A 23,339-nucleotide genomic window follows, 5' to 3' on the forward strand; every position below is an offset into this window, starting at 1 on the left:
GTGGGTGTCCAGGCTCTGTGGAGTCCCGATGCCATCCCCTCGGTCTGGGAGGGGCTAGGCTGGTGCCTCTGTCCGGATAAGCTTCCTGTTCACTCACGTCCCCCAGACTGAGCTGACCCTGTGACCAGAGCTACGGTGTCTCGGCTACGGGGTGGAGTTGGGGTGTGGGTGTTACTTAGGGTGCCCCACTGCCCAGTTTCCACTGCTGAGGGTGGGCCCGAGAGGAGGGCTGAGGACTGAGGAAAAAGACACAGTCCAGCACAGAGAGCCTGTCTCCAGAAAACCCGCCTCATCTTCGTTGGGGGAAAGTGAGCCATGGGGATGCAGTTAGGGAAGTATTCCGCCGCCCCCCCCCCCCCCCCCCCCCCCCCCGCCCTGTTCTGGCCCCGGTGCTCACTCCCACCCAGCCCCAGCCCATTCGGAGTGTCAGGGGGCCCTTGACCAGCCCCGCTGGAGACATCATGTAAACAGTTGAAATGTCTCAACCTGGAGCGTTACCAGCTGTCCTCAAAGTCTTAGCTTCCCATAAACAGATGGCTGAGTCCTGGGAGACGGCCACCATGGGTCTAACCGCTGACCGCGCCGGTGTCCTGGCCCCGTGGAAGTTGGGTGACTGTTTCCTCTGTCCCCCAACCTACCCCAGCAACCTCCCTTTGGGGAGATGTCGTTCGCTGTCAGTTGAGCTCTTGGAACCAGCTCCTCCTCTCCATCCTTACCAGGGCCACGGCCGGCTGTTTCCCACTCGGGTCCGGCACCCTCTGTAATCCGTCAGCAACATCAGAGGTTCCTTAAAAGGACAGGAATCCACTCAGCCGAGAGGTTTCAGTTTATCAGCCTCCAGGTGCTCCCGGCGGCCCTGGGACCTCAGGGACCGGGAAGTCCCCAGATTCAGTGGTTTCTGTTGCCTGGGAAATGTCCGTCAGAGGTGCAAGATCACACCTGTGGTTTAAAAACTGTGTTTTGAACATGCTATTTAGCAGATGGATAGACCTCCCCTAAGAACTGTCTTGCGTTCAGTGAAGGCTGAGAGCTCTCCTTGCAGTTCCTCTGCCCGGCTCAATTTCGAGACTGGCGTCTGTACCCGGTGGGGTATGGAAGAGGGCTAGCACTCCGCAGGAACGTCCCTGCTCTCAGTTGTCGTAGTGGGTGGTGGCCATGGGCGCCTTCCCGGCGATGGCTTTGCCTGGGAACGTCCAGGCCTCCCTTCCGCTGGGCTGGCTCATCCAGCTGTTTCCAGCTTCCTTCCCATGCTGACCTGGAATGATCCGGGTTGGCCCTCCCATGAGATCCCCGCCTGGCATCGCCCCAGCTCCCCGAGAACAACAGTTGGTGTGTCTGGGAAGACAGCTGCCATCCCCCAGGCCTTGCAGTGGCCAGTGGCCTCTCCCTTAATCCCAGCTCAGTGCTGAGCCCCCTCGGCTGCCTTTGTCAGAGAACAAAAGGGGAAAGCTAGGATTTGGGAAGCTGCTGGGATGAACTCTGGGTAGGTCTCGCGTCCAAATATTTCTCTGAGTGCACATCTGTGTAAACACAGAGTACATCTTCACAGCGACTGGGGAGCCCTGGTGGGGAGGCTGAGGGCAGTTGGAGGGGCTTTGCAGCCCCCTGAGCGGGTGACTCCCCCAGCCTGATGCCCGACACCTGTGCTGATCTGCGTGTCTTTTGGTCACGTCCTCTTGCTCCTAGGAAGCAATTCCAGGTTTTGCAAGAGGACTGTTCACTTTCGAAGAAAAGTCCAGGGCACTGTGGCCTTGATCGTCCCTAGAGAGAGGTGATCCGTGCTTTCTTGGGTCTGGGCGTTGGAGACAGGAGGTCCACCCAGGGGCCAAGGACATCCAGCCCCTCACCCCTATCCCAGCAGTCACGGAATTAACAGGGAGGAGGGCGTCGCTGTGTCCACTGGCCCCTCATGTGGCTGAAACCTGCCCAGCAGGGCCGGACAGAGCATACCTGGCCCTAGGGCCCCCAGATACTGTCCCCGCCGCCTTCTCAGCCCACAAACCCCTGCAGGGAGTGGGAGACCCTTTCCCCCCCGGGAGGTTGTGGCTGCCTCCAACCCCACTGAAGTGGGCCTGACCCTGCGTTGATTGCACAGAAGTGGCGAGAACAGTCCTGTGCTGGGAAGGGGCTGTGCTGAGAGTGGGGAGCACCCCAGGCCAGGGAGCTCTGTCTGGCAGAGACCGGAAGCCCCTGCCTCCCTTGGCTGTCCACATCATCTCGCTGAGGCCCAGGCTGACAGAGGGGCCGGAGGCCTCATCCCATTTAGGGTAAAGACAGCGAGGCCTCAGGGGACCAGAGGCAGGGCAGGCCTCGGCCCGGTGAGTCGAGGAGCTGGAGGAGCAGGATGGAGGGGAAGCGTTTCCCACCTGGAGGGAGGCGGGCTGGAGGCTCAATGTGACCTGTCTGAGCAGAGTCGGGCCCGACGCTTCTCGGGCTTCGGCTTGTGGTGCCTCTTTCCTCCTGTCCCCCTTGTTCCCTGGGCAGCCGTCCCTCCACCTTGACTGGCCCTCATCCCGGGACCCACTCCTCCCCCAGGCAGGTGTTGGGGGAGGAGAGACCGCAGGTGGGGCCAGGAGCTCTGGGTCTCCCTCTTGCCTCTGGGTGTGGGCACCGTGGGGCACTTCTCTTGAAGCTGCTCTGGATGGGAGCCTGCGGGTTGCTGTCCAAGCCTTGTCGCTGAGCCTGGAAATGCTCGGAAGACAGTCACCGTGGCCCTACCACAGCCCCCCATCACAGGCACTGCTGCTCAGGACCTCTGCCAGGATGTAGGCGCTGATCCAAGGCCCAGTCTGCGGCCTCTGGTCTACCCACCTGGGCGACTGTCCTCACCGCCTGGGCCTGGCGGGGCCCGGGATCCCTGCTGGGGTCTTGGGAAGGATGAAGTCTTGAGTCTCAGATGCTCTCTTCTTTCTCTTCCAGGGTATGCTCCTCGAGGGGCCGCCGGGCCCAGAAGGACCTGCGGTGAGTGTCACGTTTTATTTTCCCATGACATGTGGGACGTGCTCGGGGTGGGGGTTCAGTGATGCTCCTTACAGTTCCTGGTTGCAAAAGAGGGGGCGCTCACCACCTTTTGCAGACACCCCGGGGCCCAGCACTTCCCCGGCCCCACCTCCTCCCTCCCCTGGCTAGGTGGGAATGGGGTATTGCCCTATGGCTGCAGTTCTGAACTCTGTCCTGATTTTATTTTCAATTCTAGGGTCTCCCAGGACCTCCAGGAACAACAGGTCCCACTGGCCAAGTGGGTGACCCTGGAGAAAGGGTAAGGGGTGACTCGCTCCCTGGGATCCCAGGCTCTGTGGCTTGTCCGTGCATCCTCTCTGCTCTGTGACCAGCGTTGTCCTCCCGTGTACAGATGACAGCTGGCACAGTGACTTCCTTCTCCAGATTGCTCCTGACCCCATTCCATCTCATACCTCCCCCGACTGCATCCAGTCTCTTCACAGATTTAGGGAGGTCGACTGTCACCGGCCCTGAGCTGGGACAGGAGGTGCCTGCAAGAGTAAGACCTGGCTGGGGCCTGTGAGTCCCTCAGAGACTGCAGTGGCCCCTCACAGTGGCGCCCTGCGGCCCGGCATTGATGTAACAACAGCTGCAGGCTGCAGAGCTCCGTGCTGTCCGTGCATCACACAGAACCTGTGTTAGTCCCTCCTCAGGAGGAGGACTGCCTTGGCCTTGACTCCCCCTCCCTCCACCTTGCTTGTTGGAAATCGAGCAACAGACATGGGAGAGTTTGCTCTGGGTCAAAGGGACGTATCCTGGGGTTGCTCTAGTCAATGGGACGTGTCCCGGGGTTGCCTTAGTCAATGGGATGCATCCTGGAAATGCCTTGGTCAAAGGGATGTGTCCCGGGGTTGCCCTGGCCAAAGGGATGTGTCCCGGGGTTGCCCTGGTCAATGGGATGCATCCTGGGTTGTCCTGGTGAAAGGGACACGTCCCGGGGTTGCCCTGGCCAAAGGGATGCGTCCTGGGGTTGTCCTGGTGAAAGGGACACGTCCGGGGTTGCCTTGGTCAATGGGACGCGTCCTGGGTTGTCATGGTGAAAGGGACATGTCCTGGGGTTGCCCTGGTCAAAGGGACAAGTCCCGGGGTTGCCCTGGTCAATGGGTTGCGTCCTGAGGTTGCCCTGGTCAAGGAGACATGCCCTGGGTTGCTGCAGGATCCAGGAGGGCTGCACCCGGCACCCTGCAATTGTGTCCTGACACCTAGTGGGGCTTTGGGGCATTGCAGCCTGTGGGTTCTTGAATGGCTTGGCTTTTTTCTTTTTCTTTCTTTTCATTTTTCCTGCTGCTGGAATGAATATTGATGTGAGCACAGCCAGGTTAAGAGCTAGTAATCGGATGGCTAGGTTGTAGATGAGAGAAACTAGGGCATGTGTGTGTCTTAGTGGACGTTTATCCCCAGGGCCTGGCACACTGCCCAGAGCAGATACAGACCTTGCAGTTTTTGGGTGGGTGGATGGGTGCCCGCTGGGTGGGGTCCTGTGGAAAGGTGGCTGGGGTCTGCTTCCGAGGCAGTGCGGTGGGGAGTCCGTGGGGGTCTTGTCTGTCAGGCACTGGGGGCTTTGGAGCGGTGCTCAGGGCCATGTGGTCGGATGCCCGCAGACAGAGCAGGTGTATGGAGGGTGACCTTTCAGACTGAACAGCGTGGGTCGGCAGTGGGAGAAGGAGGGGCTGTCCTCGTTTCTCGTGGCTGGATGATCTCAGAGAGCAATCAGATCAGCTTCTCCATTACGGTGTTTCTCTAGGGCTGGTGGCTTTGTGGGTGCAGAGTAGGCGGCCAGGGGACCCAGGGGCCCCTGGAAGCCTTGGCCTTCCCACACTGCCCTGTCTTGGCAGCATGCCGCTCCCCTCTCTGCCATAGTTGAAATTCTAGACAAGCAGGTGGGGGGCCACTGTTCTCCCCTCACCCCAGGACCAGCAAAGCTCTGCAGCGGGCTGCCGTCTCTGACCCAGCTCGCTCCGGAGGCCCTTTTCCTGAAGATCTGTGTGAGATGGGGCGACGGCCACGTCCCCCCACAGAGCTGTCATCAGATGGACCCACGAGATTGACTGAGTCCAGACGTCACCGAGAGAGGACCCCATGGCAGAGCAGACGTTGTTTACTCTCTTAGATGTGGGATAGGACGCTGTTCTCAGTGTGCACGGATATCGACTGACCTCCGTCAGCCTCAGGGTTGCTCCGAGTGTCCATCTGTCCACCCATCACACAGATGGTCACTGAGTCCCCACAGTACTAGGACTGGTCCAGCACTGAACGTCTAAATATTTACAAACCAGAGGGACACTTCTCTACCTGGTCCCTGCCTTCGGGCTGAGCCTGGCTCAGGGCCAGTGGGGGGTGGCCCTGCCTGTGCCTGTGCACTGCGGCCTGAGCCAGCAGCTCTGCTGGAGGAGCCAAGGCCCCTGACAGTGGAAGGTCATTGCTTTAAGCAACTGGTGTCTCTTCAGTTCAAGCCAGGGTCCAGGAGCAGAAGGACCGGGGATGGGGTCAGCAGAGAAACCAAGTCCTCCCCCGGGGGAGGGGGGCTGACTGTAGGAGCTGAGCAGTGACCACCCCTCTGAGCCCTGCTTAAGCCAGCCTTGTCTAGGAAGTTGACCCCGCTCACATCTCAGCATCCCCTCAGTGACCAGATCTCCTGGGCATCTGCCAATGAGCTGTGAAAGGACCCTGGATGCAGAGTCTGGATCCTACACTGCCACCTGCCAGTAGGGTGGCCTCAGAATCCCTGTGTAGGGAAGGAAAAACTTTTCCTCCACCCTCTTAGGCTTAACAATTGGGGCCTGCGAATTAAATTGGCAAAAGACAGATTAACAGGAGAAAAGGCATAGAATTTTGTTAATATTTTTAATTTTACATATTCAGGGGCTTCGCAGAAAAGAAGTGAAAACCCAGAGAAGCAGTTAGATTCTATACCATTTTAACGAAGGGCAATAAATCGTGGAGAAGTAACTAGAAAGCATATGGGGGAAACTAATGGAGGATAAGGGTCATTGCAGTAAGGTCTGTGCACACACAGTCTTCTCAGTGCTGGCTCTCTGGTTCCAGTGAGTAGGGTCGCTCTCTGCCTCCTGATCTAGGTTGGGGTGGTGGAGAATTCATGCCACCGTCACAAGGGGAAGCGCGTGCCCCGCTTTTAGGCAGAGAAGGGGAGGGCAGAGAACTTGCCCTCCATCTGTTGCTTCTCAGTTGCCTTCAGCTCAAAATAATCCTTCTGCCAAAGTGGCGTGTTTGGGGGTGGCATGTTCTGAGCCTCTTCACCTGCTCGGCCTCATTGTACGTGAGAGCTTTTCACTGGGTGATCTGGAAGGATCCTGCCCTCCTCCTGCCCCAGCCCCACCATCCTGGGACTCTGCCGTCCTTCCCATGTCTAATTCCTGATTGCATCTTGTTGTCTAACCTTCCTTTCTTTGAGCCTTTTTTCCTAACTGGACGGTGAGTTCCTTGAAGTTCCCCACACCTGCGCTTCTCCTCGCGTCCCCCTCCCTGTGCCGTGGATGCAGTGGGCATACCCAGGGCAGCTGCGGGCAGGTGGCTGTGAGCCTGACCCTGTGCCCACAGGCATCACGTTGGGGCAGACGTTCTAACTCCTGCCCTGACCACCCACTCCAGCCCAGCCAGCCCCATGCTTCTGCTGGACCAGACCCTGTGGCCGCTTCCGTCTCCTGCTCTCGTGCCCCAGGCTGCCCACTTTTCCGGCTGGCCTCCTTGGACCTGTGTTCTGTGCCACCTCTTGGCTGCTCGCTCCTCAAATGCTTTCTTGCTCTGGGACAGTGTCAGAGTTGGGAAGGGCCTGAGCCCCGGAGTTGACAGATGGGCAGGCCCAGGGTGGGCGAGGGGACTCGTTAACGGGAGACGGAGCAGAGCTGGGATTGATCTCCTCTCCCGCTTCTTTCACTGAGGCTCAGAGGAAAACCAAAGACGAGAGAGAGCTGGGCGTCCCGAGGGAGCTGCCTGAGCCACCCAGGGCTGGTGGTCTTCCAGAGCCCCTCGCCAGCATCGATTCTGTGAGGTCTGGCATCTGTGCCTCTTGCTGGTGCATTTTCGTGGATTCCTGGCTCTTTGGGCCTTCCTGGGATATTGTCGACAGACTTCAGTGGGTCTGAAATCCCTGGGGCTGTGCATTCTCAATTCACCATCAACGTCTGTGAACGTTCCCGGTGATTGGATAGCAGCAGAGACCGGGTGCTGAGCATCACCTGCCCCACAGAGCCCTGCCCGGGGCTACGCTGAGCAGGTGGAGGAGCTGGTGGGGGAGCCGGTGGGGCGCACCGTTAAAGATTGGGGCCCGCCTGCCTTCTGTGGACTCCCAGGGCTGCCGGGGCCTGAGACCTGTACCCGCTGGCCTCGATGGAAACACCTGGAAGGCAGGGAGCTGCTCTGTGCTGTCACTGGCACCCCCATGTCCAGCAGGGTGTGTGGCCCAGAGCTGGTACTCAGGAAGGGTGTGTGGCCAGAGCGTCTTTGCGTGAATCCCTGCCCTTCCCCACGCACCTGTCTGAGAGCTGCCTGCTTCCGGCGCTCCTCTGTCTCCGGGCAGCTCTGTGAATGCCACCTGAAGTCACAGTGGATCCGGCTGCATTTTAGGGGGCGCTGTGGCTAAGAAACTCCTGACACTTTAAAGTTTTCTGTTAGAAAGAAGCCTATTTCCCTTCTAATGGACTCCCAGGGGTTCCAGCTGGGGTGGGCTGGCCTCCGTGACCTGTGACCCTCGGGGTAGGTTGTGCACAGTCTTTCCATTTGTGACAGACTTAACTATTTTCTGTTAAAGCAATCCTCGGTGCTGTTGGGTCTGTGGATGGCTGAGGGGGAAGGTCCCCCCCCATTAAGGCCTGGGTGCTCCTGGAAGCCTCAGGGGTTCAGTATGCAGGTTTCCTTCCAAGATGCTTCACGGCTATGTGGAGGCCCTTTCCCACAGGGGTGCCTCCCTCCCTGCAGAACCGATGCACTTAATACCCTCAGGGCGGGAGCAGCAGGGGAGGCCCACACCCGCCAGTGGCCGCTGGGTGCCCATGGGGCCCGCAGGAATGACCTGCCTGGCCTGTTCCACCAGCCGTCCTCCCCTTTGGTGGGGCTCCTTGTGTTTCCAGGGCTGGACATCCCTGGGATCTCGTGTGAGTGCATTTTCTGTGCTTTCAAAGGCTTGGAAGCCATGCCCTGAAGAACAGCGGTTCCTAGCCCACACTCTAGAAAGCATGGTCCGTAGGTGCCGATGTTGTCTCCCCAGGATCCGCCTGGGAACCATGCCCTGCCGTGTCACCACTTTCCCTCCTGGCTGGCTGGATTACGCCCAGGGCCAAGGGAGCAGACACAGGCCAGGTCCCTGGCGACTTGACCAAGAGGTAGAGTCCGCCGGTGCTTGTCTCCTGCTGCCCGGCCTGGAGGAACGCTTCGAGAAAGGCCGCTGTGAGTGACGGTCACGCAGGCTGCAGCGCAGGGTTCACTGGTTTTTCTGTCTCCCCTCCTCCCGGGGGCAGGGCGTGCGGTCCCTTCTCTCCATCTGAGAGCTGCTGAGAATTCAGATCCTGTCCTTTATGGGGCCACCATTCAACCCCCGACACAAGGCTGTTCATAGGCTCCGCGTAGCTGGGTGTCTCTGTGATGTCCTGGCGACAAGCCGCGGTGACGCAGCCCTTCTCTGAGTCTGATGGAGCCTCGTCCTGTCCATGACTCGATCGTCCGTCTCTGTGAGACGTCAAAGCTTGAGTCTGGGCCTCTTCTTCATCTCTTGAGCCCCCTGGAAGTCAGAAGGACCCTCTTTCATATTAGGGGCACACGGGGCGAGGCTCCTCTTGAGAGCGGGGACAGGGCTGAACATAGACACAGGCCTCAGTGGCCCCCGCCCGTGTGTCTGCCATCCAGGGCTTGGAAAACCTCAGTGAGGGCAGCGCGGACTCCCGTCTGCTCCAGGGCTGGCCGAGGTGGGCGGGTCGGGTGGGGTGCGTGGGCAAATGTTGGCAGCTTCATTCGAGGCTCTGGCGCCAGCCGCAGGCGCAGTCGCTGAGCCCGGTTTTCAGATCTGCAGCGAGAAGTGACCACTAAGAGCTTTGCTGGCCACTCCGGAGCTGTAATTGCACGGGAGCTGAGCTAAAACGGAAAAACCACTGCATGTTGAGGCTCTAGAGGGATTCATGCCACGCTCTCTCCTTTTCTGGGTCTTTGTAAGAGCATAGGGTAAAATATCTCAGCGTAAAGACTCCTCTGGTCTTCGGGGTCCCCCGCACCCCACTGTCTTTAGTATGAGAAATGGCTCAGGCTTCTGCTTACTACTTCAGCCCATGTCTCGGCCTGGAGGTGGGCCCGGTGCCTCTCACCTGATGCTGAGCCGAGGGCTCGTGGGTTCAGCTTCTGGTCTGAAGCTGCCGCCACAGCCGATGGCCGCTTTGCCCAGGGTCCGAGCACTGCCCTTCATCTCCGGGCCAGAACGACGCCAGGGCGGCCTCGGACAAACCCCTCATTAAACAGCAGTGACTCCTCAGTGTGAGGTGGGAGCCCCCCTTCTCCACCTGGTCTGGGTGTGACAGCCCCACTCTGCCTGCTGTGCCTTAAACATTTCTATTTTACCAAGTTAATTGGCCCCCACTGATTCGGGGGCCAGCTGGTCAAGTAATACAGAAAAATGCATGAAGGCCAGGCAGCATTTCTTGCTTGACCTCTAACCCGAAGGCTGGAGTGGAGTGAGGTCCTCACGACCTCCCCACCGGACTGCTGGAGCGTCCCTCGGAGTCTGACGCAGGCTGAGTAACAGAGAACCAGCCACATCATTAGCCCGAGTTCAACGTCCTGAAAAGTGGGGCGGCGGCTTTGAGGGAGCCCCATCTTCCAGCCCAGGGGACGGTCTTTCTGTTACACACCTCGGTGCTTGGCAAAGGTTTACTGACAGTTTCATCAAGCTGCAGGAAATGCGGGTTCAGCTGAGCGGCGATGCAGGACTCAGGACAAATTTTGAAACATCGGAAGGACCCATGGGGGTGACTTTTCTCCTCCAAACCGTCCCTTTCTTCCAGGGTTTCCAGGTTTTTGTTGTTCATCTGCTGTCACGCTCTTAGAATCGTTCTGGCTGCAGTTGAGAGGAAGTGCCCCCTTGCAAGGGTGAAACTGCGCTCACAGCCCCCGAGGCTGAATTCTCACCTCTGTGCCTTGGAAGGAGCAAGAGGAGGGATGCTGAGATGAGGCTCTCTGAGGATGGAACAGCGGATGAGGGGCTGCCCTGGCTTCCAGCGCCAGACACATGCACGGACACCACGTGGACACCACGTGGACGCGTCTGTCCTTGGGAGACATGGACCCTAGGTTTTAAGTCACCGTTGGATTTGGGATCCACTCTGAGGCAGGAAACTCAGCGCTGAGCAGCTCTTGGCATTGGATCCCAAGAGGAAACCTGGGCAGCAAAGCATGTTCTGGATTTTTCTCTTCTAAACAAGTTTTTATCTTCCAAGATAACTGAAACCTCGGATAAGGAGAGGCTACCGTAACTACCGAAGAAAAGACAGGCAAGTGTTAGTTCAGGCCCAGACGGCTCCACACCCTTCTGGATAAGTGCCAGGAAAACCACCAGGTTCTTGGTCTTCTTGGCCAGGAATCAGAATCCGTCTCGTGTTTCCGCGCTGCGAGCATCGAGCTGCGGTGGCGTTGGCTGGCTCGCTGGAGTGTGCCTGCTGTCGGTGCAGAAGACGAGCTGGCAGCCGTCAGTGACACCGCAGTGTGGCCCCTTGGAGTCTCGAGGACGGAGAACTTCCATCTATGCACCGGACAAGCCTCGTCCGCCACAAGCTGGCTGGGGGTCTGCCTGAATTAGGGAAAAAGCCGAGTGGTAAAACAGGTTTTGAAAATAAACTGTGTCACTAGTTTTACACGCATATGGTCCTGAAGCTGGCCAGAGTCACTCCAGGGAATCTGTCGAGGGATGTCTGTCTGGGACCTGCTTTAGGGACCAGATGAGCAGAATTTGTGGAGGGTGTAGCATCATCTCTGTACAAACAGGTTCTAGAAATTGCTCGAGAGGAGTTGTGTTCCCGTGGATGGTCCTCCTGCTTACTCGGGTCCCTCGTGTCTGTGCAAGCAAGCGGGCACTTGGACCCGTCTGTCTGAGCAGCTGTGTGCGCAACTGGGGGGCGGATGGGGAGCGGCATCTCACTGGCGGCGCAAGGGGAGTGGGCCTCTGAGTGGCCAGTGGGGGCCTCCTCTGGGCTGCCCCGCCTGCTTGGCTGGAGACTCAAAGGGCCGCTCCTGGGATGGTGGCAGCCCTGACTCCACCCCTGCCCGCCTCCTGGAGACTCACCTCTGCCCTTGCGGATTGCGATCCCCTGCCTTCCCGTCCCTCTGAATTCCTCTGGATCTAGCTCCTTCCTCATCCCTTTCCCCCAGGAGCCTTTCCTCATCCTCAGCCCCCAGCGACGCCCATCCCTTCTCTGGGCTTGGGTTCTGGAACAGTCCATGCCACAGGGTCTTGCATTGTTCTGTGCCTGTCCAGTGTATTTCCCAACCCCCTCATCCCGCCACAGCCCAGCTCTGTGCTTGTGCACTCTGACCCAGCTCTCTTGGCCCATCTGTTCACAGGGTCCCCCTGGACGCCCAGGCCTTCCGGGTGCTGATGGGCTACCCGGCCCTCCTGGAACCATGCTCATGCTGCCTGTGAGTGTCCGAGGTTGTGGGGGTGGGTGGGCTCAAAACGTGATGGGGAGTGGGCCCTGGGGTATTTCCAAGGGGGGCAATCTCCTGGCCACAGACTTGCCCCAACTTGGGCCAGCCGTCCCGTAGAAATAGGCTTCTTCGGGGATATTCCACAGACGCAGCAGAGTGGACAGTGTGGTCAAGGTCTCCATCTGTCCACCGGCATCCAGGGCTGGCCCATCTGAGAGGGAATCGAGTTCTGGCTCTCTGAAGGAAAGCTGTGTGGCTTTGGCCTCCTTTGTCAAACACCCACCGTCACCACTCGCACCCCAGAGTGGGCATGCTGCCAGCTGGTCCCTCCTTAGGCCTGACCTGCCCGTGACCTTATAGGTGAATGTCACGGGGCCATCTCCTTCACAGGGAGCCCAGGCCTGGGAGGGCGACTAAGTGGAGTGCTGGTCTGGACGTCAGTCTTCTGGCTGATGTCAGTTTTCCCGTGAGCCCCCACTGCCTGCCTCTGATGCCCGGGAGGCTGTGCACAGCTCAGGGAGACCCTGCATGGACCAGGAGCATCCGTGCGAGGCCTCCTCAGGGCAGGCATTGGCATTGGGCCTTTGTATTTTCCTTGCAATAAATAGGGGCCATAGGGTCTCAGGATGAGTTGCTGCAGGTGCTGGAAAGGGCTTTCTGAACAGAGGGAGGATCCCCAGGAGGCCCATGGCTGAAATTGGCAGGTGGGGCTGGGGCAGCTCTGAGCCGGCAGAGTAGGGTGGCGTGTGCAGAGAGGGACTCTGGGGCTAGAAGCTGCCCAACCAGACCCTCCGAGGCTCTGCTGCCACCAAAGAGGCTGATGGGTGCCACCTTGGCCCTGGGGTCCAGCGGGGGCACCCATGTTGGTGCACCCTTGGTGACCCTTATCTTATACCCACAGTTCCGCTTCGGAGGGGGCGGCGATGCGGGCTCCAAAGGCCCCATGGTCTCAGCCCAGGAGTCCCAAGCTCAAGCCATTCTGCAGCAGGCCCGGGTGAGTGGTGCCTGGGCCCCAGGGGGCGGGGAGGGGACAGAGCCCACCATTCTGCAGCAGGCCCAGGGGAGTGGTCCCTATGATGGGGTCTGGCCGAGCTGCACACCTCAGAGAGAGAGCCTGTGGGCCCCAGAGCCCCTTGCTCACCCGGGGACCCCGAGGAGCGTTTGCCTCCCTAGCTCTCTGCTCTTGGCAGATTAGCTGATTAGCGAATTGCGTTTTTAATTGATGAGGCTCCAGATTGCTGATTGCCGGTGATAAGAGCCATCGCCACCGGCAGAGTGAGGAGGGTGATCCTTCAGTGGCACGCCCTTAATAGGGCATCGCAAGGAGCTGCTAGGGAACCCCTTGTTTAGCAATATTTATGCGGCCCTGGCGCAGCAGAGTAGATGTTAGTGATCAGCATGCACGGCTAATTGCAGGACGTTTAAGTGTCGAGCTGTTGCAATGGGACAAATGGCCCGCGTGATGCAATACAGTGCATATCAAACTCCATTACCTGCCTCTGGATTTATTGACCCAGCCTGCCTGGCTGGCCTTTTAATCTGTATGCATTTTAATTGAATCCAAGTGGGTGATGGGCTTATAAGAAGATTTTATAAGGCAAAAAAATCTTCCAAAATTTAAATGGCACCGTGCGGGGGAAGTGGAGTCATACAACGGGGGCAGAACTGAGGTTCTTGAAGAAAGCAGGTTGAACTGAGCTGTGGCAAGTGGGGGCCTCCTGTCCTCCAGGCGGGGCCTGGGGGACAGAGAGCCAAGGGCCGTATAGGTGGGCAGGTGTCGTGTGGGGTCCGTGTGGCTGTTGCTCTGACAGCTGCCTCTTCTGGGGCTTGCTTAGTTCACCCTAGGAGGGCCCCCAGATAGCTCCCGAGCCCCCGGCAGATGCTGGAGTTTCCTCCTGTGGGAAGTAAAATGTTCTTCAGCATGAGCGCCCACATACAAAGTACTCCCCGTCCAGGCCCAGAAAAGGAGGCCGCATTTCCAGCTGCCGAGGGTGAAGGGCTGAGGGCAGGTGCGGGCGTGGGCTCGGGGAAGGTCCTCAGGGGGCTGGAGAGTGGGCCCCCACCTGGCTTCACCTCCTCCTGCTCCGTGCCGTCTGTGGTTGGCTGGGTCTTGGCTCGATCTGACTCCTCCTCCAGAGGCTCCTGTCCTCGCCTCTCACGTCAGTCCCTTCCCACCTGACCGCATCTCGCCCGTCAGGACCAGTCAGCCAAGCGTTTCTGACTGTGTCCTGTTTTCTCTTGCAGTTGGCATTGAGGGGGCCGGCTGGCCCGATGGGTCTTACGGGGAGACCCGGCCCCATGGTAAGTCGTTGGCCAGAGGGAGCGTGGTGGGGAGCAGGTGGCCCCCAAAGCCCATCACCCTCTGCCCTCTAGGCTCCAAGCTCACCCCAGAGAGGACACACTTTAAGGTGTCATCAACCACCATTTACATCTCTGGCATCTCATCGGGGATGGGGGCCTGGGCAGGAGGGGGGCCTGTGGTGGCCAGGGGGTTGGCTGTGTGATTTTGCCTCATGCCCCGGGGCTCCGACCCTCTTTCTTTCTGGCATCATCATTCTTTACAGTCATGTCTCCAAAGCCAGGCCGCTTCAGTGTGGGGGTGGCCCTAGGATGCCCAGGCTCCCCCGCACCAGCCCCATGTGCGGTGTGTACCGGGCACTCTCAGGGCGGGCAAGTGGGATCTCCAGGGAGAGGGAGCGGTGCTTACAGAGTGCAAGGAGACGGAGGATGCAAACATCCCGTGCCCCCACACCTGTTCCCTGGGAGGGAGTGGGCTCAGCCACTTGGTCTGCGTTCAGTGCCTTCCACATCGGCGCTGGCTCAGGGCTGGTCCCCGCATCTGGGCCTTGCATGGTCCCAGAGGATGTACACACATCGCCCTGAGATGTGGGCTGTGACAGACTGTGGTCATATTCATCCTAGAGAGAGAAACAAACATGGTCGTGAGCTTTGTGGCTTGTGCCCTCACTGTCCAGAAGTTCATTCAAAACTAGGAAGACATCCATGCAGCTGAAAAGTTACCACTTGTCCCTCGGGTTTGTCCGGGGTGGGCAGGCTTGGCTCCACCGGCCAGGCAGAGAGCTCAGCCCTGCCCCCGGGGCTGTCCACCCCCTGCAGCCTTCCTGTGCTGAGCATCTTTAACCCAGACCGTGTCTCCGTAGGGCCCCCCCGGGAGTGGAGGCTTGAAGGGCGAGCCAGGAGACATGGGGCCTCAGGTACGTCGCACTCGCCTTGCTCTTTGAAGGGGCATCTTGTGTGCGCTGGAGGTCGTGACTGCCTGCCCGGCGGTGCCCAAATGCGGCATTTCCCCAAGGAAGTTAGTGGGAACTGTCGCTTTATGCACAGCTGGCAGCGGAACAGAGGTCACTCTGATGCCTGCGGCAGGGCAAGCTGGCTGCCCTGTTCTGGGCCCCGACTCAGGGCGGCAGAAACTGTGCGCTGTCCGGGTGCTGCCCACCGTTTGGCAGCTGGGACGGCAAGCCACGGGCAGGTTGATAAGCACGGGGATAAGGCTTTGCTTTTGCCTCTGAAAAACACAGACAATGCCACTGACCCTTTGCCCTCTGATCCCGGACAGGGTCCCCGTGGTGTGCAGGGCCCACCTGGCCCGGCGGGAAAGCCCGGAAGAAGGGTGAGTATTTTGCGGCTCAGTGATGGATGGCAGGTGGGTCACCAAAGGGCCCGAATCTGCAGTGGGTTTGCCCCCTAATGATGAGTGGGCTGCAGAAAGCCCCTTTACTCCCTTCTCTTCTCCCCCTCCCAAGGGCGCGTCTGTCTCCGAGGCTGGGTCCCCTTCCCCGGGGCAGTGAGGCGAGCCAGCTGCCCAGGTGGGTGCTGTGTCCCAGGGCAGAGACAGCTCAGCCGCCTCTGCCAGGGGCCTCTGTCCTGAGCATGTTGATTTTGTTTAACAAACGTTGTTCATTAAGGCAATTTCCCAGGCCCTTTGGGAGTAAGCGTTTGAGAAGACAGAGTTATCAGTGGGCCTCATGTCTTTGGGGGCAGCCTCTCTTTTCCAGAAATGGCCTCAGTTTGGGGGAAATGGCCGGCCCACTGCTCTGTTCTCCTAGCCACCTGGACTCTTGGCTTGGGATGTAATTCCCAAACAGTGGATGGAACTACTTTGTTTCCGTGCAACCAAGGCTCCTGCGAGAGGGCCTGTGTTTGTAAACTAATATAAATTAATGAACGCCACCCAGACAAGCTGGGGAAACCGGAATGAACCCACATCATGCTCTAACAAGTGGGTCTGTTCAACCAGTGCATGTTTTGAGTGAGTGAAAAAAGAATTTGGTCTCGTGTTGTGTTTGCTTAGGAGTGAACCTCCAGGAATGTTGTCCACTTAGGCGACCAGCTCCTGCTCTAGTTTCAGAATAGACAAGGCAAAAACGAGCGATTGCTCGGTGGTTCTGGATCCTCTGGCCCTGCGTGTTAGCTGCAGCTGGGGGGGAGGCGGCAGGGCCAGCCAGGCACGTGCGGCTATCTCGTGTGGGCCCATCAAGGCCTCGGGTCCACATGTCTGTGGAGCAGATCTGGACACAGACAGGGGTTGGGCAAGATGATTCTAAATGGCCACCAACACTGGAATCTGGTAATTCTTGGTCGACAAGTGGTTGATCTCGGATCCGATTCCGAAAGTCTTTTATTTTGTTGTTTTTTTGTGTATCTCCGTGGACGCTTATTGTCAAGTTTCTCCAGAAATGGTTTCTCAGTCAGGATAAGGTAAAAACTGAGAAGAGAAAGGTTTGCGGAGTGGTTTGTAAGGTGACTAATTGCAGAGTTCAGTGGCATCAGGGCCGTGACAACGCCTGTGTTTTAAGGAAGGACATTTTCCCCAAAGATTCCCCTGGAGTAGAAGAGGTGGCGGGCGAGGGGCCCGGAGCTGGGGGGTGCTTGCAGTGGTCTGCACGTCTGTGCCTCTAGTTCTTTGTCAAGCAGGCTGCAAGGAGCCCATCATTGTGTCATAGAAGCGTGCGGACGTTTTGCTGGGCATGTCATGTTGTGACATCGTGTGAACTTTTCCGACGAATTTCCCTTGATTTCTGAAAGTGTTTGGGAATCTGAGGAGAGGCTCTCATTGGTCCTCCGCTTGGGCGCCTTTTCTGAGGTGACTTTTCTTCTCCAGCAGCTCCTCGTGACCCTTAACCTGGGGGGCACAGACCATCTCCTGTGGTCTGTGTGGAGCCCCCTCTTCTTTCTTCCCTGCGCTTCTCTGGTGCTGTCCTCATAGTCTTTGTTGTACTTTGAGACCAAAACCTGCTGCTCTCCCCATGTTGCCTCTGCTTGTCGGTGAGTCACTGGGTCATGGCCTCATTTGGCCAGGCGCACACGCGACGTAGAGAAGACAAAGCTGTTGGTCTGGGCCAGCCCTTTATACTCGGCTGGCTGACGTTCCTCCTTAGCGAGTGGACGTCTAGCCGAGTCCCTCTGTCTGTTCGGGTGGCCTCGAGCCCGGTGGGGCCCGCCTCTCGTGATCCTGGGGCCTTGAGAGTGGACCCCGGTCAGTCCCGGCCCTGTCCTTCAACCCCATGGCGTCAGCTGGGGACCACGGGCTTGTCCTTGGCAATTTCCCTAGCTGGACATACTAGGCGTGGGAGTGGCCTACAAGGGTGGAATGTCTTGTCCAGACTGTGCCTCAGGGTGGCTGTGTGGCCTTAGTGAGACGAGCCACCGCTCTGGGCCTCTGTTTCATTCTTATCAGTTGGACTAACTGGCTGATTGCTCCCTCTTGCCCTGTGGCTCCCTGGTCTTTAACTTGACTTCCAGATGGTGGACAGGGAACGTGCTGCGTGTGGTGTCAGGGGCGTGCTCTCTCCTGAATCCGAAGCTAACAGTCCCACAAGCTGGCACAGCTCCTTAATTTCTCTCCTCCAAGACAGCCACATCTGGCACACGAGGCCACCATCTCCAAACACTGAGGGGCAGGTGGCATAATCCTCATTAGCAGTTCATTAGCAGATGGCGAGGCTTGGAAAGACTAGAAGCATGTATGAGGTGGACAGCAGCCCCAGCACACAGGGTCTGGGGCCCCTGGACCAGCCTGACCGCACAGGGCTGTGGAACTCTCCACTTGGTTTCACAAGAAGCCACTGCTCAGAGGTCTTGGTAAACTGGCCACTCCTTTGTCCTGACAATGTGCCTTCCTCTGTTTCAGGGGCGGGCTGGGAGTGATGGAGCAAGAGGGATGCCTGGACAAACTGGCCCCAAGGTAGGCTGCTACTCACCACCTGCCGGTGTCCTGGTGCTGTGATCACCATTATTGCTATTGTCATGTTGATGATGCCGCCAACATCCTGGTTATATGATGACTATGATCATGATGACAAGGACAGTCATGTGTCGCTTAACGATGGGGGTACATTCTGAGAAATGGGTCATTAGGCGATTTCGTCATTGTGCAAACATCACAGAGTGTTTTTACATAAGCCTGGATGGTACAGCCTCTTACACACCTGGGCTTGTAGTACTAATCTTATGGGACCGCTGTTGTGTGTGTGGTCCGTCACTGACTGAAACATCATTATGTGGCGCATGACAGTAATGACTTGTGACATTTGCACCCATGTGGGAGTGGGACCTTGGGGGTGAGGAAGGTTCTGTTTGTATCGGTCTCTCTGGCATGTTGACATGAAGATGGGTTGGTGGGGTGAGTTTCATGAGCAAGCATGACAATTGCAGCTAATTTGCATAGGGGGCAAACTTGCTCCTTTCAAGTGAGTGGTGAGTGGGGGGTTGGAACCCCAGCTATGAAGATCACTCATCCATGTGCGGACGTCAAGATCACACACACCGGGGCCAACCTGGAGAATGTGTGGCCGTGAAGTTGTCGTAAGTCCATGGGGCAGGAAGTCTTGTCCAGATTTGGGGTGTCAGGGCTCCTCGGCATTGTGGGATAGACGTTGCAGTTGGGTGCGTGCGGGAGCTCAGGTGTGTGCAGGAACAAAATCGGCAGAGCCCTCTTGCCTCCCGGCCGCCGAGGTTCACTATGGCCTCCCCTCGGCTCCCCGTTCTTGGTCCACCTTTCCTTCTCAGCTCTGGGGGAGTTTTAGTCCAAGGCCATACAAGTCGCCAGAGCAAATGTTGACCTTCTCTAACGAGGAGACCATGAGGGGGACAGCAGCTGTTATCTGGAAGGGGGAATGGAGAGTGGGCCCCCCCAAAAGTGGGCCAGGTGTCCTCTACAGCTGTTCACTGAATAACTGGCATGGGTGAACTTTCGGGTGCTCCCCATGAGTCCTGAGCTGATGAGAGGCCCTGCTCCTCAGTGGCCTGGGGCCAGAAGGAGAAGAGAGTCTTAATGAGTCTCTCTCAGTAGACTGTGGGTTTCTTCCAACAACAGAAGGATTGAAAGCTGAACTAGCCTACCCTCAACTTCACCCCACATGGTCTGCAACATCCCCGAGTCAGGGCTCTGTCCTGGGCCCCAGGAGGCAGAGGCTGGGGTGGCAGAAGGAGGGCTGGCCCGGGAGCAGGATGCCTGAGAGACAGCCAGCGCTCGTCCCTCCGCCAGATGAGGTTGAATATGTACCGTGTGCCGGGCTGCACTTGGCCCTGAGAGCGTAGAGACGAGCACGACAGGCAGACAGCAAACACGCACATGCCAACAATGCAGTGGTCACCCGAAATACCGCGGGTCTCAGTCCCACCGAGGCTCTGCATCAAAGGCCACCTCTCTGTATATAGCTTGTATTGGTGTTTGGGGGAAAAGAGGCTGAGAGTATGGACCCAGCATGGTGGACCTGATGTGTGGTGAGGGGTGGGCCGGTGATCACCACGTGGGGGTTCAGGGGCCCCGGAGACATGGACACTGCAGGAACCATGGCTCAGAGAAGGGCAGCCCTGCCGTGTGCAGGCTGGTCTCTGAGCAGCTCTCTGTCCTCACAGGGTGACCGCGGCTTCGACGGCCTGGCTGGGTTGCCGGGAGAGAAGGGCCACAGGGTAAGTGTCCCCTCTCTGAGGGATTCGGGCACCACAGGGGTTTCTCGGGAGGCCCTTCCAGACAGCCTTAGGTTTCCTGTGTGGGGTCAGGTCCCCTCCGTTCCAAAGCGGTCGGGGAGTGGGAACGAACGCCAGCCTGATGTCTCTGTTGGTGGAAGATCAGGCCAAAGGAAGCGGGTTTCTTCCCTGCAGCTCATGATGGAGGGGCCAGCGGGTGCACTCTCTCGAGGGGCATGAAGGGTGAGGAGTGAGCCGCTCCTTTGGGAAATCCTCTGTCTGTTTCATGGGGCCTCCCACACCTTCGGAAATCCAAATGGCTACCGTTTCAGGAGCTGCTGAGCATGCTTTGCACCGCTTGAGTGGTGATTCTAGGAGGCTGGGATGGTCCTGAGTGGCTGCTCCTGTTGAGGAGGGTGTGTGGTGGCACAGTCGGCCGCCCGCCCTGGTTTTCTCATGGTGTTCGAGATGTTCTCCATGTGATGGCTCTTTGCAGCTCATTGGATGTTCTCTCCCTGTTGTCTTTGAAGTAGACAATGCTGCTTTTGTGTTCTGGCACCTTCTGGACGTGCAGGCGCCTGTGCATGTGTGTGCATGCACACTCACACACACACGTGCACACGTGCGTACACACATGTATACACACATGCACACATTTGTTGATTTGGTCAGTGAGGTCTGTCTATCATGTCCCGTGAAGCTTCGAGAAATGGCTTTTGCAAATTAGCTGCAGCAGCTTCCCACACATTCTAGGGCAATCATGTGAGAGCTGGAGCAGAGGCAGTCTCCGGGTCAGGGCCAGTCCCTTTGATTGACTGACGAGCATGTATTGAGCACCGACTGTGTGCGTGCCTGAAGACGCAGGGGTGTGAGGTAGACCGGTGCCATCCCTCACGGCGGCGCTCACAGTCTGGGGCGGGGGCCCTTTCTTGGGGGCAGTCCTGGGCTGGGGTTATGCCCCAGCTTCATGCAGAGAAGTCAGCAGGGTGTAGCTCAGACCCCATCCCAGGGTCCTGGGGCGCCCCGCGTCTGAGGCTTCCGCCCAGCCCTGCTGGGTGCCCAGTCTGGGCAACCTGCCTCCAGGTGACCGAGTTCCTGGGGCGAGAGTCCCTACACCCAGCCACGAGCCCAGTCCTGTCAGCATGCGCCATCTCCCAAAGGGTCTTCTCTGACTCCAGGGAAGTCTGCAGAAGGGTTGGGATTTTCAGTCTCCAAGCTGGACAGAATGGGGGACTCGAGACAGCCGTGCATGACCTGCTCTGAGTGGCTAACACTGACCCTGGTTGCTTCCTAGGGTGACCCTGGCCCCTCTGGCCCGCCAGGACCTCCAGGAGACGACGGAGAAAGGGTACGTATCCCACCGGGTCTCCGGCTACACCTGCCTGCCCATCTCCTCAGGGAGTTTGGGCAGGAAAACGGTTCCTGAAACACCAGTGGCAGTGAGCCTGGCCGCCTGTGTGTGGAGGGGGTGCAGGGCAGAGGGTCCTGAGGGCAGAGCGATGGGATGTAGGGACACAGGCCGCACAGAACCCCTGAGAAAAGCACATCAAAACATTTATGTTGACTCTATGGGCCCTGCTGATGGTCGGCATCCGGGAGTGGCTTTCACCTGTCACAGGTCTCAGAAAGAGCGCCTCTAACTGCAGGAGACAGGGAGACAGGCGCCCCGTCACCCTGGGAGGAGCCTATGTCGAGAGAGCTCCTGAGCTCAATGTCTCTGCTGATCTCGTCCAAATGAGGCGCAGACTGAGGTGGCGGGGTGGTGCAGCTCGGGGACCTGGGGGGAGTAGGGTGGAGGGTCTAGAAAATGACTATCTTTGCCCTGGGGTTAGGGAGAAGGTTGAGGAGCCCTGGGAAATGAGAAAGAAGAGCAGGCAGGGCATTGGAAGCAGGCTGCGGCAGCGTGTCTGTCCTCAGGTGGCATTGTCAGGGCAGCTTCTCCTCTCTGGGCCTTAGCACAGTCCAGTGTAAGATGAGGAAAAAGTGAGGGGCCCTCTAGGTGTGTGTGCTTCTAGAATCCGAGGAGGTGTGTGCTCCTGTGTGTGTGTGTACATGCAGGGCTGTGTGCATGCATATGTGCATGGGTGTGTGCATTTGCTGTGTGTATGTGTGCACACACGTGCGTGCCTGCATGCTTATATGCATTATATACATTTGTATGTGCATGCATAAGGTGTGTGCATGCTATGTGTGTGGGCATGACTGTGTGCATGTCTGTGTGTGTTCGTGTGCATGCACGATGTGCATGCATGCATTTGTGTGCAGGTATGGCTGTGTGTATGAGTGTGTGTTCATGTGCATGCACAGGGTGTGTTGTATGTGTGTGTGTGCGCATGTGTAGTGAAGGGAGGAGGAGGGAGCAGTGCACTGATGGAGAGAAGCAGAGTGTTGACAAGCAGCTCCTGACCATGAACCAGCCAAGCCAGGGCAGCAGTTCCTTCTAGAGCCAGAAGGAAAGACTCATCTTGGTTTGCTCTCCCGGCTGTGTTTAGGACCCTGGCAGACATTGGGCTCCCTCGGGGCTGGCTCAGGGGACCTGGTGATTCTCTCAGATTCCGCCCCAGCCCCCCGTCTAACATTCACATTCCTGTCTGTCTATCATTTATCATCTATCTATCATCTATCTGCCTATCTGTCATCTATCATCTATCTATCTATCTTTGTTTAGTTTCTGTCCATCTTTCTCTCATTCCTCTCTGTCCTTACCCACCCAGGTAGCCAGATCTTTTGATCACGTGATTTTTCTGCCCAGCTTTCCCCTCATTGGATCTGTGGTCTGTGAGCTCCTGAGCAGAGTGTCCCAGGGCCCCAGACCTCACCTTTTCCCTGCAGCAGCTGCACACCTAGCAGCTCTCTGGGAGTGAGAATGTTCTGGGCTTTTCCTGCTGGTACAGGGACTAGTAGATCTGGCAATACCCTGAGGCAGCCCCAGGCCAAAGGATCCTTCTGCACTGCTGAAGGGAAAATCATCTCTCTGGTGTCCAGGCTTTAGAGCTTGTCCCTAAACTCCTGCCTCTTTTCTCCCTCACAGGGTGACGATGGAGAAGTCGGGCCCAGAGGGCTGCCCGGGGAACCTGTGAGTCCGCTCACCGGGTGGGATGCTGTCTCCTCAGCACGATGACAGGCTGCAGGAGGAGGCTGCCTCCCGGCAGAATTGGGGGTTGACTTGGAGCATAGATGAGAGAGGGGCTCAGCCTTGAAACAGAGACAAGTCTGGGGATTTCCCTGGAAAGAAAAGGAAGAGCACATGGGGAGGCTGGCAGGACGTCTCTAAGGAGTCAGTCCGAGCCTTCTCCAGGGGAGGAAGCTCAGACCTCCTGAGGGTTGTGGTTGGGACTCCAGGCTACGGTCATGGTAGGTATCCAGGATCCATGATGGTGGGTGTCCAGGGTCCATAATGGTGGGTGTCCAGGGTCCATCATGGTGCGTGTCCAGGGTCCATGATGGTGGGTGTCCAGGGTCCATGATGATGATTCTCCAGGGTCCATGATGGTGGGTGTCTAGGATCCATCATGGTGGGTGTCCAGGGTCATCATGGTGGGTGTCCAGGGTCCATCATGGTGATTCTCCAGGGTCCATGCTGGTAGGTGTCCAGGATCCATCATGGTGGGTGTCCAGGGTCCATCATGGTGGGTGTCCAGGGTCATCATGGTGGGTGTCCAGGGTCATCATGGTGGGTGTCCAGGTCCATCATGGTGGGTGTCCAGGGTCATCATGGTGGGTGTCCAGGATCCATCATGGTGATTCTCCAGGGTCCATGATGGTAG

General features: G+C 58.0%; 1 protein-coding gene across 3 annotated transcripts in view; it reads left to right on the forward strand.

Annotated features, from left to right (window-relative positions):
* The window catches only part of COL5A1 (collagen type V alpha 1 chain), a 169,062-nt gene that overhangs the window by 74,989 nt on the left and 70,734 nt on the right, over positions 1 to 23,339 (forward strand). For all 3 annotated transcript variants that reach the window (XM_046652521.1, XM_046652530.1, XM_046652540.1), the window contains exons 10-20: positions 2,920 to 2,961; positions 3,197 to 3,259; positions 11,557 to 11,631; positions 12,542 to 12,634; positions 13,885 to 13,941; positions 14,802 to 14,855; positions 15,218 to 15,271; positions 17,792 to 17,845; positions 19,522 to 19,575; positions 20,867 to 20,920; positions 22,604 to 22,648. In XM_046652521.1, the coding sequence (XP_046508477.1) occupies positions 2,920 to 2,961; positions 3,197 to 3,259; positions 11,557 to 11,631; positions 12,542 to 12,634; positions 13,885 to 13,941; positions 14,802 to 14,855; positions 15,218 to 15,271; positions 17,792 to 17,845; positions 19,522 to 19,575; positions 20,867 to 20,920; positions 22,604 to 22,648 (645 nt within the window). The remainder of the gene's footprint in view (positions 1 to 2,919; positions 2,962 to 3,196; positions 3,260 to 11,556; positions 11,632 to 12,541; positions 12,635 to 13,884; positions 13,942 to 14,801; positions 14,856 to 15,217; positions 15,272 to 17,791; positions 17,846 to 19,521; positions 19,576 to 20,866; positions 20,921 to 22,603; positions 22,649 to 23,339) is intronic.

The sequence above is a fragment of the Equus quagga genome, chromosome 1 (assembly GCF_021613505.1).
Source record: "Equus quagga isolate Etosha38 chromosome 1, UCLA_HA_Equagga_1.0, whole genome shotgun sequence".
Classification (NCBI taxonomy): Eukaryota; Metazoa; Chordata; class Mammalia; order Perissodactyla; family Equidae; genus Equus; species Equus quagga.